Source organism: Phyllopteryx taeniolatus, chromosome 12, assembly GCF_024500385.1.
Source record: "Phyllopteryx taeniolatus isolate TA_2022b chromosome 12, UOR_Ptae_1.2, whole genome shotgun sequence".
In the NCBI taxonomy this organism is placed as follows: domain Eukaryota; kingdom Metazoa; phylum Chordata; class Actinopteri; order Syngnathiformes; family Syngnathidae; genus Phyllopteryx; species Phyllopteryx taeniolatus.
Genome location: NC_084513.1, coordinates 13,407,407 through 13,423,201, shown reverse-complemented (window position 1 = coordinate 13,423,201; position 15,795 = coordinate 13,407,407). Strand labels below are relative to the sequence as shown.

Here is a 15,795-nt window from a genome sequence, read left to right as displayed (position 1 = left end):
AGTGGTTGAAATAATCCACAATTAAACTGCAGCTCACGGTCATAGCAACACCCAATATTTCATTATTTCATTCATCTATGTGTTGCAAGCACTGTGTGTCTTACCCATGGTCTGACCTCGCTTATGAATAGCAAATCATGATAGCAGAGCACCATGCATCACTGTCACAGCACAGGCTGTTCCAGCCACATGCTGGTAATTTATCTTTCCTGATGAAATTGTGTTTAATTTGTTGCAGCTTTCTTGCAAACCCAGCAGAAAAAAAGGGGTTGTTGGAGCGACATCTTAAATCTATATGGTATCTCTCACAGTCTCATTAAGTAGTGTTTCTTTGTCTGGGATTGTGCTCTTCCACACCGGTAAATAATAAATGATGTTGATTTTAAACTTTATACCATAGTCATCTCGTTAAAAGTAATTATGAAGATATGTCTGGCTTGCTTGATGTTGGCGATACAAAACTGGCGGGTGAAGGCATCCTAGTTCCTCTGTAGTTGGACTTTATCACAGTGTCCCATCTCTCACTCATGTTTTCTGCTTACATAAAACATGACGTAACTTTGGTATCTGCAGCTTTGCTCGAGGATGAGCTCAGTTGAGCAAGTGTTAAGAGTTGTGCATCGCTAAAAGTACATGTTGGGTTTATTGCAGTGAGGTGGGATTTCCAGATTAGGATTCTTATAGTTTTAAATGATGAAGCACATGATTATCTGCATGTCTGCTGTGGACATCAAAATCACATCGGAGCAAAGAATGTGACCGCCCTCTTAATGGTTAGCGGTGTTGGGTCAGCACTGCATTAGAGGAACATTTCCTTATGTAACAACTACAGAATGTATCATATCACCAAATGCGTAATGGCTTGAGGTCAGAGAAGAGGGTAGCAGAGAGTAAGGAAAGTTCTTGCATCAAAGTAGGAACAGTCAAATGATGAATTATAGGTGTGTGTTTTGGTTTTATTAGTTGGCTTTTTGTGGATTTTTTTGCTTGGTGAATTCCAAAAGGATCAGCCTCACCAAGCCGTTTTATGAAATTAATGTAGAGCTATGTTATAAATGATGTTATGTAAGCAAACTCTCATTCAAAGCAGTATGACATTGGCGTCACTTGTTATCAATGTCAGTGTTGTTCTTTTTACCTTTTACTGTGGTACTTCTTTTTACACACGTGGCAAGGAAGAACCTTTATCATCTTCACATTGCACTTTAGTCATTTGTCGTTTAGTTAGAAGAGTTTGTAGTGTTTGAACTGCTAGCCCCTCACTAACGTGCACAATTATTAAACATGGCCATTCATAACAGCATGCGATTATGAAAGTGGGTAGTCATGATACATAGTCACAGAGAACACTTAACTCAGCTTCAACAAAATAGCAGCGCTAGCAATAGTGAGCTAGCATTAACACTGTAAACAAGCCGACGTTATCCATGGCTACTACGTGGGTAGCATGACTTATTTGTATTGGAGTGTTACTATAACACTAAATGTTATTGGTTTGAAGTTTTATTTTTTGGAATGTACAATGAATAATAAGAGGTGTTAAAAGTACCTGTCGAGCCGGGATTATGCAAATTCGGTGTCGGTTCTGAATCCTTTCAGCTGCCTGAGGTACCTTCGCTCTGATTCTGTTTGCTAGTCTAATGCCGGTTGTTGGCAAACAAGGGATGAAGGGATGGGCTTTTTCAAATTTTCTGGAGGTGGCTATTCCGCCATAGTTTCAGCAAACCTCGTTATCTGACGGATAAGAAAGAATGTTACGTTACTGAGAAAAGATCTGTACAGTGGATGACGGTTGTGACCCTGGAACCAATTATTTCCATTTTTGCTGTTGAAAATAATGTTTGGCCTTAGATGTTCCACTGTATAGCATTTTCAGTGTTTGCTTAGTATTTTGTGGACACTATTTTCCATGCCATTATTTTGGTGATTGTCACTATGAGGATTTGCTGTGGGACTGTTGTTGCTGCAAAATAGTTCATTTTCAATGTACTGTAGTTGTAAAATATTGTGTATAAAGGATTGCTACAAGGCCGGCTATGGATGGGCATTTTGGCATTGTAATGGATACTGTACTTCATATGTCCACCTCCTGGAGTGTAATTTCTGGACAATTTTGAGAGCCAAGTAACTCAATCAGCGTCAATTCGAGCTGCGTTCAAAGTGAACCACATCCTGGGAGTGGGACACGCCTTCTGCACTTAACAGCAGGCAACACAATCGCACTCGGAAGCCACAGTGTTTGTGGACTGAGAGGATGAACTGGTGCATACAAAAGCTTTTGCTGTCTTTTATCTGTTTGCAACTCAAATACCCAACTGAGCGAGGACGTGCTCTGAGCAGGAGGCTTGCTACAGAAGCGTCTGTTTGACTTCTTTCATGTAATGATTCAGCTACTGTTAGACATCACACATTGGGATGTCATTCTACATAAGTACACTTCTCTTCAAAGCTCCCCTCTGCCTCTGATTTTTTTGATACCTTTCCACCTACCCTGACTCTAGCAAAGGGAGTTGGCACACTGGCTTTCTCTGTACTGTTCTAGTAGATGTGTAAGTGTGAATATTGCACCTTTACTGTCTGAAATAGACTCCACGACACGGGGGAATAATCACATTTGACTTGGAGTGCGAATTACAGAAGCAGGCTGCACATATTTGCTCTCACATTGCTATGGTGATGCTATATTTGATACCTAATTTGCATTTGGATCAGGATTGTAACAATAAATCTCGAGAAAACAACAGTTGGACTGCAAGGTAGCACAGGAGACAAAATGCAGCATGTCTAAACAGAACAGAACATGTTGGGTATACATTTTTTAACAGTACGCTGTGTAGTGGTATCAGATTTTAAAGTGAGCTCATAATATATGTAAGCTTGCCCTTGCTACAGTATACTGTATGAACAAAGGTATTGGGAAATCTAGCCATGACACCTATAAAAAATGAATGTGGAAAAAAAATTCTCTCCTAGCTGTAACAGCTTCTGGGAAGATGTTGAGAGTATACATATTTGTCCATTCATCCAGAAGAATGGACAATCTATGTACTAGTTCTCACTCTACATGGCTAGATTCTAGACTTGATCAACATTCTCGGAAATGTTTGTCTGATTAACTTCGATAAAATACAAACTGTTTCACTATGGGGTCTTAGATGTTTGTGTTCAGTCTTAATCGTAAGGGTGTGACTGGTGTCTTAACTGTCTTGAAGTTGCTGCTGCTTGTTTCAAAAATATACAGTACGGTGAAAAAGTATTTGTACCCTACACTTCCTTTTGCCTATCTATCACACGTAACTCTTTGGCCTATCAAGCCAATTTTATTGTCTCACAAAGACAAACAAGTAAATCCAAAATGCAGTTTGTTTAAACTCTATATATATGTTTAAGGGGGGGGGATCTAAACGTTTCTGGCCCTATGTAAAAAAAAAAGGAATAAGCCCTCACCCTCTCCTCTTTTTATATAATAATTATCATTAACTCTAATTAAACACAGTTTCTGGAAAGCTGAGTTCAAGTTCACTGGCCTCATCACCGCCAGATATGTTGAGTCAAGAGATCCACAATTACAGTGACCCGAAACATACTCGCAACGCCACCTCTGAATGGTTGAATTCAATAAAAATGAAGGTTTTGGAGTTGGCAAAGTCCAGAATGAAATCCAGTTGAGATGCTGTGGTGTGACCTTAAACGGGAAGTTCATGCTTGAAAACCATCCAATATGATTCTGCGACGAGTGGAACAAAATTCCTCCAAAGTGATGCGAAAGACTCCCCACCAGATATCGCAGTTGCTTGATTTCTGTTATGCTTCCAAGGGTGACATGACCAATTATTAGATTGCTTTTCCACCTTGGGCCAGATGTTTTCTCCTTATTACTTAGAAAGTGCAATTTATATTTACGTGGGTTGTCTTTGTGAGATATTAAAATTGGTTTGAAGACAGCATTACCACATCACCGTAGCCTCCCATTGCTCGGTGACTCTCCGTAGTGTGTTTTTATGTCGCAAAAGTATTTTTTGTCAAAATGACGGTCTATTATCGTATTCGAGCGGCTCCAACTATCGGAGACAAATTCCTTGTGTGTTTTAACATACTTGGAAAATAAAGATGATTCTGATTCTGATGTTTTTGGAATGTGGGAGGAAGCCAGAGAACCTGGAGAAAACCTGCGCAAGCACAGCGAGAACATGTAAACTCCACACAGAAAGACCAGAGCCCGGATTCAAACCCCCATCCTCAGAACTGACACAGATGTGCTCACCACTAGGTCAGATCTGTAACATTCAAATGTGAGAAGTATGCAAAAAAAAAAATCAGGAAGGGGGGGGGGGGGCAAATACCTTTTCACTGCACAGTACATATTCTTCTCTTTAGGTCATACTATATTTTATTGTATTTGTCCTTTTATTCTATTAGGCCCATCCATTCATTCCCTGTTTCTGTGACAAGGCAATTTTCAAAATAGATCTTCTTCATAATGGCCCACTTCTGTTGAAGCACTCTGTGCTGATGTGTGACTCGTTCACTGCTCATTACCGGCCCAAGCTCACTCCAGCTCCTCTGCTCGGTTATCTGATGGCGATAGCTCGTGGCTCGTGGAGGGGGGCGGGGTGGCGGTCACCATAGCCGACGAATGCATGCCGCTATTGGCTGGTGGGATCCATTTAATCAGCCGTGACTACTACAGGATCCACCCCCGTACTCCTCCCCCTCACTCTGCCTGCCCTGACAGCATCCAAACACAGTGTGCAACCTCTGTTCCAGGGAGAATATCAACTCAGCACAGGGAGGAGAGGATTAACGCCGCCGCACATCTCATCTGCATACGTGTTCCGAGGGAGCCGCATGACGAGCCAAGGCTTTTTTGGTCTAAAACCTTTGTCCTCTCTGTGTCTGCATTACCAGGACTCTTTTTGTGACAGCGATACCAGGACTCTTCTTATTTGGACTCTTGAGTAATTTCATCCACACCTCATCGACAATAACGTTGTTTGGCAAGGATTTGCTTCTTCATGTTTGGACATTGGTGCTGTCTCTTGCTGCCGGGAGACGGCCGAGTCTAGGATGCCGTCTAAAGAGCCCTATGAGGCTCACAAGGAGGACAAGTCCCTGGTGCAAAGGGCCAAACAAGAGGCCAATCAGGAAGAGATTTTGGCAGCCACTCTGGGGATGAGGATGGGGCCCGAGAAACCTTCAGCCACCTTCTGGCAGCCACTTAAACTCTTCGCCTATTCACAGCTCACTTCTCTTGTCCGTAGAGCCTCGCTGAAGGAAACTGACCGCACGCCAATATCGGAGAAAGTCCATAACTTTAAGGTGAGACTGGAATTCAAAAGTAAACTTCAAGGGGGCTGGTGTTGCTTTTCAAATAAACAGTAGATTCATTTCATCATGTGTGGCCAAAGGGCAGCTTCTCACGCTTCCCCGTGGGGAAATGAGATGAGAGGGAGGGGGAGTTGCTGAGTAGGGGATGCGATTAAAAACACAACTGTTTTGGTCTTTCCGATGAAAAGAAAATCTGCGGGGTGCCCTGTGTACCACTGCCGTTAATTTGAGTGCCAGATGGAGAGATTAGGCTGATGGAGTAGGGAAAACAGTGCTCAAGTCTATGTGCGGTTGTTTCAACTGTCCTGTTTTGGTCTGCTTGGAATAGAGAGCAGGAAGAGAAATGTTAGCAGCAAGGCTTTGAACTGCCCTCTTGCCTCCTTCTTTGTTCCCATTTATTGCTAAATGTTCCTTTTTTAACATGTAATGAGTTCCTGCATTAAAAAGCCCATTACCAAGAAACCACATCCAGGGATACCCAGATCAAGCCTTCTAACCTCACGAGTCGACAATTCTTTTTTTTTTTTTTTTTCTTACTGATATTCATCCGTCCGTCCGTCCATTTTCTACTGCTTATCCGATATTCTTCCTTCAAAAACAATAAAATAAACCACACAATTTCACTCATTAGAATCTAATGAGTGGAATTGTGTGGTTTATTTGTAATGTAATGATGAGATGATGCTGTAAATGATGTACATTTCCTAAATTAATAACTGCAGTGCAAGCAGCTGGCAGTACAAATATTTGTTTGCCTGGGCCAACTTCAAACTTGCAGTATATAGATTTAAAGCAGATGTTTTAAAAATGCACTTTGTTGTTGTGTGGTGACTGGTGATACGGTTATTCCGACTTTTTCGAGATGTTCATTTGACGGCTGAAGCGGCTGTCTGTTCACACGAAGTCTCAAACTGCCGCTTCTTGCTCTCAGGGGCTTTCCTGATTGGCTGGCTGTTGTTACCTGGTTGGACTCGGCTGTTTCCATAGCAAATTTTCCTTTGCACGAGCGGAGTGTCAACCCCCCCCCCCCCCACTGTGCCGCCATGACAAAAGACTTGACACTCATTACTACAGTCACCACGAGATTCTGTTTGAACCTCATTCACAGTTGGGTCCTCCTTGCCTGCTTTATGTAGCCTTTTATTGAGCAAGGAACCATATTTGGTAACTTCTTCGAAATTGACTCTCCATTCCTCACTGGAAAGTAACAGAACTGATTTCTCACGGCCAATCAGCACACAGAAATAATAATGATATTTTAAATGAAATATCATAATAGTATGATTCCAGATGATAATAATTAAATGAAGTGATTGTATTAAAATGAATAGTAAAAGAACAATGATTTTAACGATTGCTTCAAGGCAGTTTCCATTCAAGACTCCTGACAAAGAAGGCAATGAGATACACATGAAACAAAGTGGCTGTCGAGAGCACTCTGTATTTGCACGGTGTATCGTAATCACTGTTATAATATCGGTCATTGTCCTCCTCTGTGCTGCAGGTCCATACCTTCCGCGGGCCTCACTGGTGTGAGCACTGTGCCAGCTTCATGTGGGGCCTGATGGCTCAGGGGGTCAAGTGTGCAGGTACAATTTTTAAAATCACTTGCGTGTCTCCTCACTGATTACAAAGTGAGCATTGCTGAATATGGGTTATTTGGTTTTTAGTACATCTGGAGCTGGATTATTTCCCTTTTAATCTACAATCCCAACAGTGAAAACATTGGATTAGCGTGTTAGACTGGAACGAGGGCTTCATAGTTATGATGTAACATCAATTGCACAATGTTTGTGAGCATGAGTTCATTTGAAAACATTTACAAGGGACTTTCTTTTAAATGAAAAACAAAAACTTTATAGTTTTCAACCAGATTTATCTTTACCTTTTTGTTGATGTTGTTGCATATTCCAGTGTTTTTAGTTAACAATAGCTGTTTCATAACCTAATCTGCATGTAGGATTATTTTTGACATGCTCAGCAATTTAATTTGAATTTTTGAAGTGAAAAAAGTTTGCCACTTTGTAATCCTGATGAGGCTCCGGTTGAGCTGGAGCTGTTAGAATTTACATCCTTATCCGACGTCGGTTTGATGTTTTATTGATGAAACAAAGTGTGTCACACATACACTCGCCGTCAGCGGGCACTTTGGCGTTAATTGTTAATGCTTCCATTTTGAAAGCTGACAGCAACCAAATTGAAGACGCATATTTTTTCAGTCAGGCTTTCGAGACTCATGCGCTGCCATTCCTTCACTATCCAGCACCAGTACTAGAATCTAGGGCACCAAAGTCTCTCATGGTGCTTGGATTTGCATACCAAAAAAAGTGCTCCACCGCCCCCTTTCCCCCTTTTGTATGAGCTCAACTGTTTTGGCCAAGCGCCAGGGAGCCAGCCTTTCCTTGGTGCTCGTTGTGCCACATTTGCTCATCTGCGGACACCCTCACCAAACCACCCCCCACTCCACCCCACCCCCACAGCCTCATCTCATCATGCCCGTGAAGGAAAACAAAGCTGGCATGTCTCTTTAATGAGGTGCCGAGCTCAGAGCGAGGGGAAGCAGCTCCGTTTCCGCACAAATTAAAATGCAGCCGCTTCGACCAATCACCTCGGTCTCACAGCTCATCCTTTAATTTTATTAGATGTGAATTATTTATCAAACTCACACCCACCAAACAACTACACGTCAATTGGTGATAGAAGATAGAAGTCACCATTAAACATCACCGTTCCAGAGTGAACCCCAGCCTCCTCGCCATAGCAACCAGCCAAAACTGCTGACAGCACAGTAAAATTGCATCCCGTGTCTGCTGCTGTTCCTCGGACGACCACCACACCCTCACTCACCCCACCTGGGACCCTTGGAGACCTTTAATGTGCACACATGGACACAGGCAGCACAGGCCTCCTCTATTTTACCGCCTGTCAGATACCCTTAAGAGAATCATCTCTTAAGGTAATTACATTTCTGCACCAATGCATATAAACGTTGCTTCCTTTTCTCCTGGGACCCAGCTTAATCTAAATAATGTCTCCAGGTTCTGCATGGACTAGGTAGTATGCTTTAAGGTGCAGACTTTAGGAAAGAAAAATTGAAAAAAAATTTGGGGAGTGGGTGGAATTAAAAAAAAAAAAAACGTGGATGAAAAGCTCTCTGAAATTAGAGAGGACTCAAAAGATCTAAGAGCTGGAGGAGCTGCTCCATTTTAGTCTACGAAAGTAGGTCTAGTGTAGCCTGCAGCGGCTGAATTGCTGCTTCCGCTGCCATTGTTGCTGCATGAGCTCGGATTTTGAAAAAAAAAAAACAGAGCTCAACAGCGGCGGCGCACCACCTCCACTCCACATCCTTTTTAGCGTTTTCTAATTCGCAGCGCGCGGCCGCCTCTGTTACGAAGGCAGGAGTGGAGTCTCTCACGATGCCTGTTCTCCACTGGTCCCCTGTTCACCCAACAAGGTGGACCCTGCACAGTTCAGATCGAACATTAATACTGTGCTTTAATATAGGAAAATGTAACAAATTTGGATTCAATTAAAATGTATTACAAAGTTAAAAACTCAAAACAAAAGTGAAATAAAAACTGAAAACACTTCTAAAAGAATAAATGCAAATGATTGTACTTAAAAGTGAAATTGAACTGAACTGCACTTAAGAAATGTACTGTGCTTGATTAAAACAAAAAAAAAGGTTAAGCCAGAGTAAAATTATGCCGTTTGAACATTCTTTTACATACCATTAGATATAGCCCACGCACCACTTGTGCTATTCGTACCACACTTTGAGAACCTCTGGTCTAGATCCGTCCAGCCATCTAGGACTACTAACTGTAGACTCTTTAATGTATAATAATGATTGTAGGGAAGTGCATGACAGAGAGAGGCGGGGCTTCCTGACATTCCGGGCGTACACATTGATTGGGAAGACCACAGTAAGTCCTTTGTTTGTTTGTTTGTTTGTGTTTTGCTGGCCTAAACGCATAAAAAGGGCCGGCAATTATTTCATGTTGGAATTTGAATCAATACAAAAGCTCAGTAAGGCTGGTGAACTGAAAGACTCCATCAACAATATCTATTATTTAGCTTGACAAAGGACAATGTCGAGGGGCAAGCGAGCGTTTTAGCGCCTCTCAAGCCCTGTCGATGTCTCTGTTGCAGACTGCGGCGTGAACGTCCACAAACAATGTTTACCTCTGGTTCCCAACAACTGCAAGCCAAGTCTGAGACACATCCGGAAAGTTTACAGCTGCGACCTCACCACCTTGGTGAGTGCCCACAACACAGCGCGACCCATGGTGGTGGACATGTGCATACGAGAGATTGAGTCAAGAGGTGAGTGTGCTTGGAATGGATTCGGAGATTTAAATAATCCTTTGGATTATTTCTGTCGGCATTATAACAATGTATGATAAGAATATTCGTACCATTTAGACAGTCCATCGATTCTCTCCTTTGTCACGCCACTAAAATTCACCCCGGACCGATGAGAGTCAGCTAATTATGCTAATCACGAGGAATGTGTTGCACTGTTTCCTGCCGCCTCAATTGATTGTATTGCACTTAAAATGATGCCAGAGGAGCTCATTGCTCCCTCATTGTCTGCCCCTGACTGACATCTGGAGCTCAGTTTGATCTGTGTCTTTATTAGGGTACTTAATGAAGCAGAAAACAATTCACATCTGCCCATTATTTTAGCCTGACATGGACATTTTTTATGTATGTATTATAAACCTGTGTGTGTATGCATGCATCTATCTGTATTTTAAATGAAATTTACCAAATGCGCAGTGGTAGAAATACATTTTTCTGAAGCGCCTTCCTTGTCCCGCAGGACTGAAGTCCGAAGGTCTGTACAGAATATCAGGATTCAGCGATTCCGTGGAAGAAGTCAAGACGGCGTTCGACAAAGGTTCGCTTTTCTTTTTGTCCACCAAAAACTGAGTGACTTTGCATGGTTGCACATCCTTGGATGAGTGACGACCTTCACTTGAGATTAATTAGAAAGTGACACATTTGAAAGGATTAGCGGCGTTCCGGGAGTGACATCAGTGTCCCTCTCATGCAGTGTTGACACGAAGCCCCTGAAGGGGGAGCAGCTCCAAACTACTTTTATAATACTCATTACAGTATTCATATAATTCATAATATTTGAACGCGAGACAGTTGGAGAATACGGGAGTGCAAGATGTTTTTTGACAAGAATTTTCTATTTAATAGGTATTATCAGATTTCATTTTATATTTCATTTAAAATGCTTAACATTTTTGTTTTATAGTGAGGCTTGCAGAGCTTTTTTTTTAAATACTTCATATTACCAAATGTGGTTCCTCATCCAAACTGTGAATGGTTAAGGATCTGAAAGACAGGAGTTAGTTTTTTTGGCTTGTCTTTCTTCTACTCAACACCAGCATACAGGCTATGGGCACACTACAGCGTGTCGCCCAAAATATTGACATCATTTTGTAGTCTTCTAACATAGCCAATTCACACTCAAATGATCTCAAATTTGAGGGGTATGTACATTGTATAAAAACTAAGTCTAAAGGAGACATATGGTGCATTTTTTGCCCATTTAAAACAGTTCCTAGATGTCGTAGCATTTCTGTGACATACTCGTCAAAATAGCCCAAGGATCAAGAATTATATCACATTTTATACACCATAATTCCTTTCTTGCTAAAATCTACAACCTCTGTATCACCATTCATTGTTCAGACCACTGCTATTTAACCCTTTTTTTTTTGTGGAACACAAACACGCTGAATTCCCTGCTGTATCGTGGACATCTGCGGTTTAGAGCAGATTTGAATGTTTTTTTCCCAGTATACTTACTGTAATGCCCTCACACGTGGGAAAGGACAGCTGCGCCCGTTCACTTTTCAGATGGAATATTGAACGCTGCAATAACAGTAAAACATATGAACACAATGAGCACGCTCACGCCGGACCTGCTGTCAACCACTGCTCTCGCCCAGATACTCACACGCAGACTTGCCCCCGCTCCTGGGTCCATCTCTTAAAGACACGTGCATGTACACAGACAGTACGATCTGTAGTATTTTACATTTTATGCTTCCATTTTTTGTATGGATTCAAATAATAAATAAATACATAAAATAATAGTGTCTTTTAATAGTTTCAATGTGTTTAAACTGTGTAGGGGGGTAAAACTATAAATGTTTGATCTTATATGATTTCCCGATGCAAATTTTCACATATTGCAGATGGGTCTGGAATGTATCCCCGCAATGAGGGGGGGTTTGAACTAAAATGATGTCAATTTTATTTTTTTTGTGACACACTGTGGATTAAAGTATGATATGATACCACTTACATTACAAATATTTCAAAAGTCATGCTGTATTTTATACTGTACACTCACTACATGTCATAAGGAAAGCATTGTCATCTTCGTTTTGCCAGCATCAAGGAGAATAAAATGCATGATTAGGGCGCAGTAATGCTAATCCAGTCATGTGAAAAAAATAGTAGTAGTGATGCTCCGAGCTCATCTTTAAAAATCAGATGTGTTGGGCCGTATAGTCGAGCAAGTGCGGTGTGAATTTTAACTGGAGCAGTGGACTTTCCCAGATCGGCATGTGGGAGATCACCCATGACAGTGTGTCGTTCCATTTCACGGCGCTGTGATGTTCAGCCTGCCAGCACAAGTAGGCCACGGCCTGCTCGCCAAAGCACACACAACTGAGGGAAAGTGGCAACGAAAACATACAGTAGCATACACTTTGAAAGGACACACCGTCGGCATCGAGACCAACGCTTTATTCTGGCATTGACGTGAAAACTGCGACCACGAGCTCGCTTCTCATCCCGCTTTCCTTCTTTGCCTCTGACCTTGTTCCATCCACCCGTTGTTCCATCACACATTCCCATAGCTGGCGAGAAGACGGACATCTCAGTGAAAGCGTACGAAGACATCAACATCATCACGGGCGCTCTGAAGCTCTACCTCCGGGATTTGCCTGTCCCCGTCATCGCGTACAACGCGTACCCCAGGTTCATCGAGGCCGCAAGTGAGTCTCAGACGAAACCACGTGCCACCACCAAACTCCATACTCAGCACTGAAGTGTATGGAGAAATGAATCGAATAAATAATATCTGACAGCTATGTTTACTGGAATATGCATTAGCACTCTTCCTTTAAGTGCCTAATTGCTTTCATCACCTCTCAGGAAAGCGCTTCATTGATTTCCTGAATGTGCTCCCATGTGTTGAGCCCACCTTAACCATTATATCGTTCATGTGTCAGAACTCACGGACCAGGACAAGAAGCTTGAAGCTTTCGGAGAGGCGTTGGCTATGCTGCCCTCGTCACACAATGAAACACTCAAGTATCTCATGGCGCACTTAAAAAGGTAAGCAGCTTGAGAAATAAGGAAAACCTAAATATAATGACAATTCACTGAATACCACATTGCTAGTTTAATATCTGTTGTCTAAACCGGTGTTTCCCAACATTTATTGAGCTGAGGCAGCCATTTTACATGAGAAAAATCTCATGACACACCACCAAACAAAATAGTCACAAAAAGTATGAATGCTGAAATAATGCTGATCTTGTCTCAATTTACCTACGAATGTATTTACTCAGTGGGGAATAAAGTCTCGTTCAATTGAACAAAAAGGTAATGTTCTTGCAGCAAACCATGACTTGCGCTGTCATATGAATGCTGACAGGTCTATACACAGGTTCATTGTACCGTCTGCCATCCAATGGACCAGCTTTTCATTGTTCTGCCTGTCACTATACGTCACTGGCATAGATAGAAGAACAAAGATATATTTGTAATTAATAAATAGCACTTATGTGCCATGGCACCCTGGTTTGGAATCATTGGTCAAAAGTATATTTGATCTCCATCTAATACTTCGATTCAATAGGAGAGTTGTTTGTAAGTCCTGCCTTTTTAAGTTTAAATGTTTTTAAAGCATGTGAGAGTGATAAATCTATTTTTTATATGGTTTGTATAGTGTGGATTTTCACCTATTGTGGGTGGGTCTGGAACATATCCCCGCAATAAACAGGGGTTCACTGTATTGTTATATAAATACTTTTTTGATCGTATCGATGGATTTTTGATACAGCTGCTGTTTGGATCTTATTCGTGTTATTATTAGCGTACCTAATGCTATGGCCAGTGAAGATAAAGAACCTTGTGACTATTTTATTTTTTTTTTAACTTTCACATTTCAGGGTGACCCAAAATGAGAAATACAACCTGATGAACGCCGAGAACCTGGCCATTGTTTTCGGGCCCACTCTAATGCGCACCCCGGATCTTGACGCTATGACCGCCCTCAATGACATCCGCTACCAGAGGCAGGTGGTGGAGGTGCTCATTAAAAATGTAGACACGCTCTTCTGAACACACATCAAGACAAGATGCTGCAGACAGACAAGCCCTCAAACCTGCTTTTTGTTAAGAAAAAAAATGTGAATTAATTGATTCATTTTTTTATATAAATGCCCCTAGTATTGTATGGACTCTTCATACCATGCACTAGGTATAGATGATGAACCTTACACTTTGTACTCTATGCCTCCCCATTTTTGTCGGGGGATTTATATGTAAAGCTGACATACCAGCATGCATCAGTGCTTTGTAGCCGTATCTCAGCATGCGGAAAGATTGTTTTGCTGTGATTTATTGCTTTTGTCTGTGTGGTGATAGATGTAGTCCACATTCCCACCTGCCTAGCGTGCAGTCGTTTCTTCAAATTTTGTATAGATTCAACTAAAAATAAGCTACGGATTTTTGTTTTTGGGGGGGGGGGGATTTTTACAATGTCTTATTTTTTTATTACCTTGTTGTTGAATGAGCCTTTCAGACTTCCCTGTCAATGTGTACACACTGGTGCATTTGCCTGACTTATTTGTGCATTATTTGTGAATTAATGTTGTACTGTCATTTGTACACAACTTGTGCATGACCAGTTTAATTTATTAAACTGATAAAACACTGCCCTGTGAGTGTAGAGTCTCAATGTGTAAACAAATAAGTAGAATTTTTGAACAAAGAAAACAAAGAAAACCCCACAATGATCACTGAAATTACTTAAAGCTACTGAGCCTGGAATTTGCCAAAATGTACGGGATATGTCAGAAAGGTTCTAGGACTGGTGTCACGAAAGATGTATTTCAAACCCCAACTACAAAACTATGACCAGCACATCTACAAAGAAATCCACCCCCCCCCCCAAAATGCAACGTACTCACCAAGGATGCTGATTATTAAATGTATTAACGTGTGCAGATCACTACAGACATTTTGCTCGTCGACGTTGGTTTGAGTTTTGTTTTGACCGACCAATCAGAATAAAAATGCTGATGTCATATAAGTCCTGTTTAATCACATCACAAATTCATAGTTGTCAATGAAAATGTCATCTTTTCATGCAAAGCACAAAGAAAAGCTTTTTTTTCAATTTGATTTTATAAAAATAAAAAGAAATCTCAATTTGGAGCTTGTTTTTCATTGCACAGCAATGAAGCATTTATTGACCTTGTTCTTTGGTTATATCATGTAATCACTTCTCATACAAAAGTGATTACATGCAGCTTTCATTGAAAACAGCTAATTTCTTCACATTATAATAGAAATAAACAAAATATCTTAGATGTGGTTTATGTGAGCGGCACGGTGGCCGACTGGTTAGAGCGTCAGCCTCACAGTTCTGAGGTGCGGGGTTCAATCCCCGTCCCCGCCTGTGTGGAGTTTGCATGTTCTCCCCGTGCCTGCGTGGGTTTTCTCCGGGCACTCCGGTTTCCTCCCACATCCCAAAAACATGCATTAATTGGAGACTCTAAATTGCCCGTAGGCATGACTGTGAGTGCGAATGGTTGTTAGTTTCTATGTGCCCTGCGATTGGCTGGCAACCAGTTCAGGGTGTACCCCGCCTCCTGCCCGATGACAGCTGGGATAGGCTCCAGCACGCCCGCGACCCTAGTGAGGAGAAGCGGCTCAGAAAATGGATGGATGGATGGGTGGTTTATGTGTGTTGCGGGTAGCTGCAGGGTGACCTTGACAAAGGCGCTGTTTGTCCTTAATTATGTATAATTATTGGCAATGACAGGTTGTCCCTAAAAGCGTCACATCACGTGACTGTGCCTAAAGTCCCCCATCAACACGTCACTCTCAGTAATTCAGTGTGAAACTAAAACCAGCCAACATCATTTAATGCACGCACGCAGGTTTACACAGGGAGTAGTGCCACATAATGACACATACAATATCCTTAAAATACTCGCTAATATTTTTTTTTGCTTTTGTGACACTTCAAATGATTAAAAAAAACAAGCTTGACAAAGGCTTTTGATGGCAACATAATTTATTTACAGATAACACAACTAAGAAACGTGCCGTAAGCGACATGACTCACCGCATGCTCGAGTTAAACGTCAGTGGCTTTTTTCCATGGCGTTCGTCATTCGCTCCATGAACTGCGTCATCTTT

General features: G+C 41.7%; 1 protein-coding gene across 1 annotated transcript; it reads left to right on the top strand.

The window, feature by feature from the left end:
• Nucleotides 1–4,372: 4,372 nt before the first annotated feature.
• Nucleotides 4,373–14,304, top strand: chn1 (chimerin 1). Its single transcript, XM_061792910.1, has 7 exons — nt 4,373–5,319; nt 6,833–6,917; nt 9,481–9,654; nt 10,154–10,231; nt 12,216–12,353; nt 12,591–12,696; nt 13,536–14,304. Exons 1-7 carry the CDS (start codon nt 5,068–5,070, stop codon nt 13,705–13,707), a joined length of 1,005 nt encoding a protein of 334 aa, XP_061648894.1. The 5' UTR covers nt 4,373–5,067; the 3' UTR covers nt 13,708–14,304.
• Nucleotides 14,305–15,795: the final 1,491 nt, after the last annotated feature.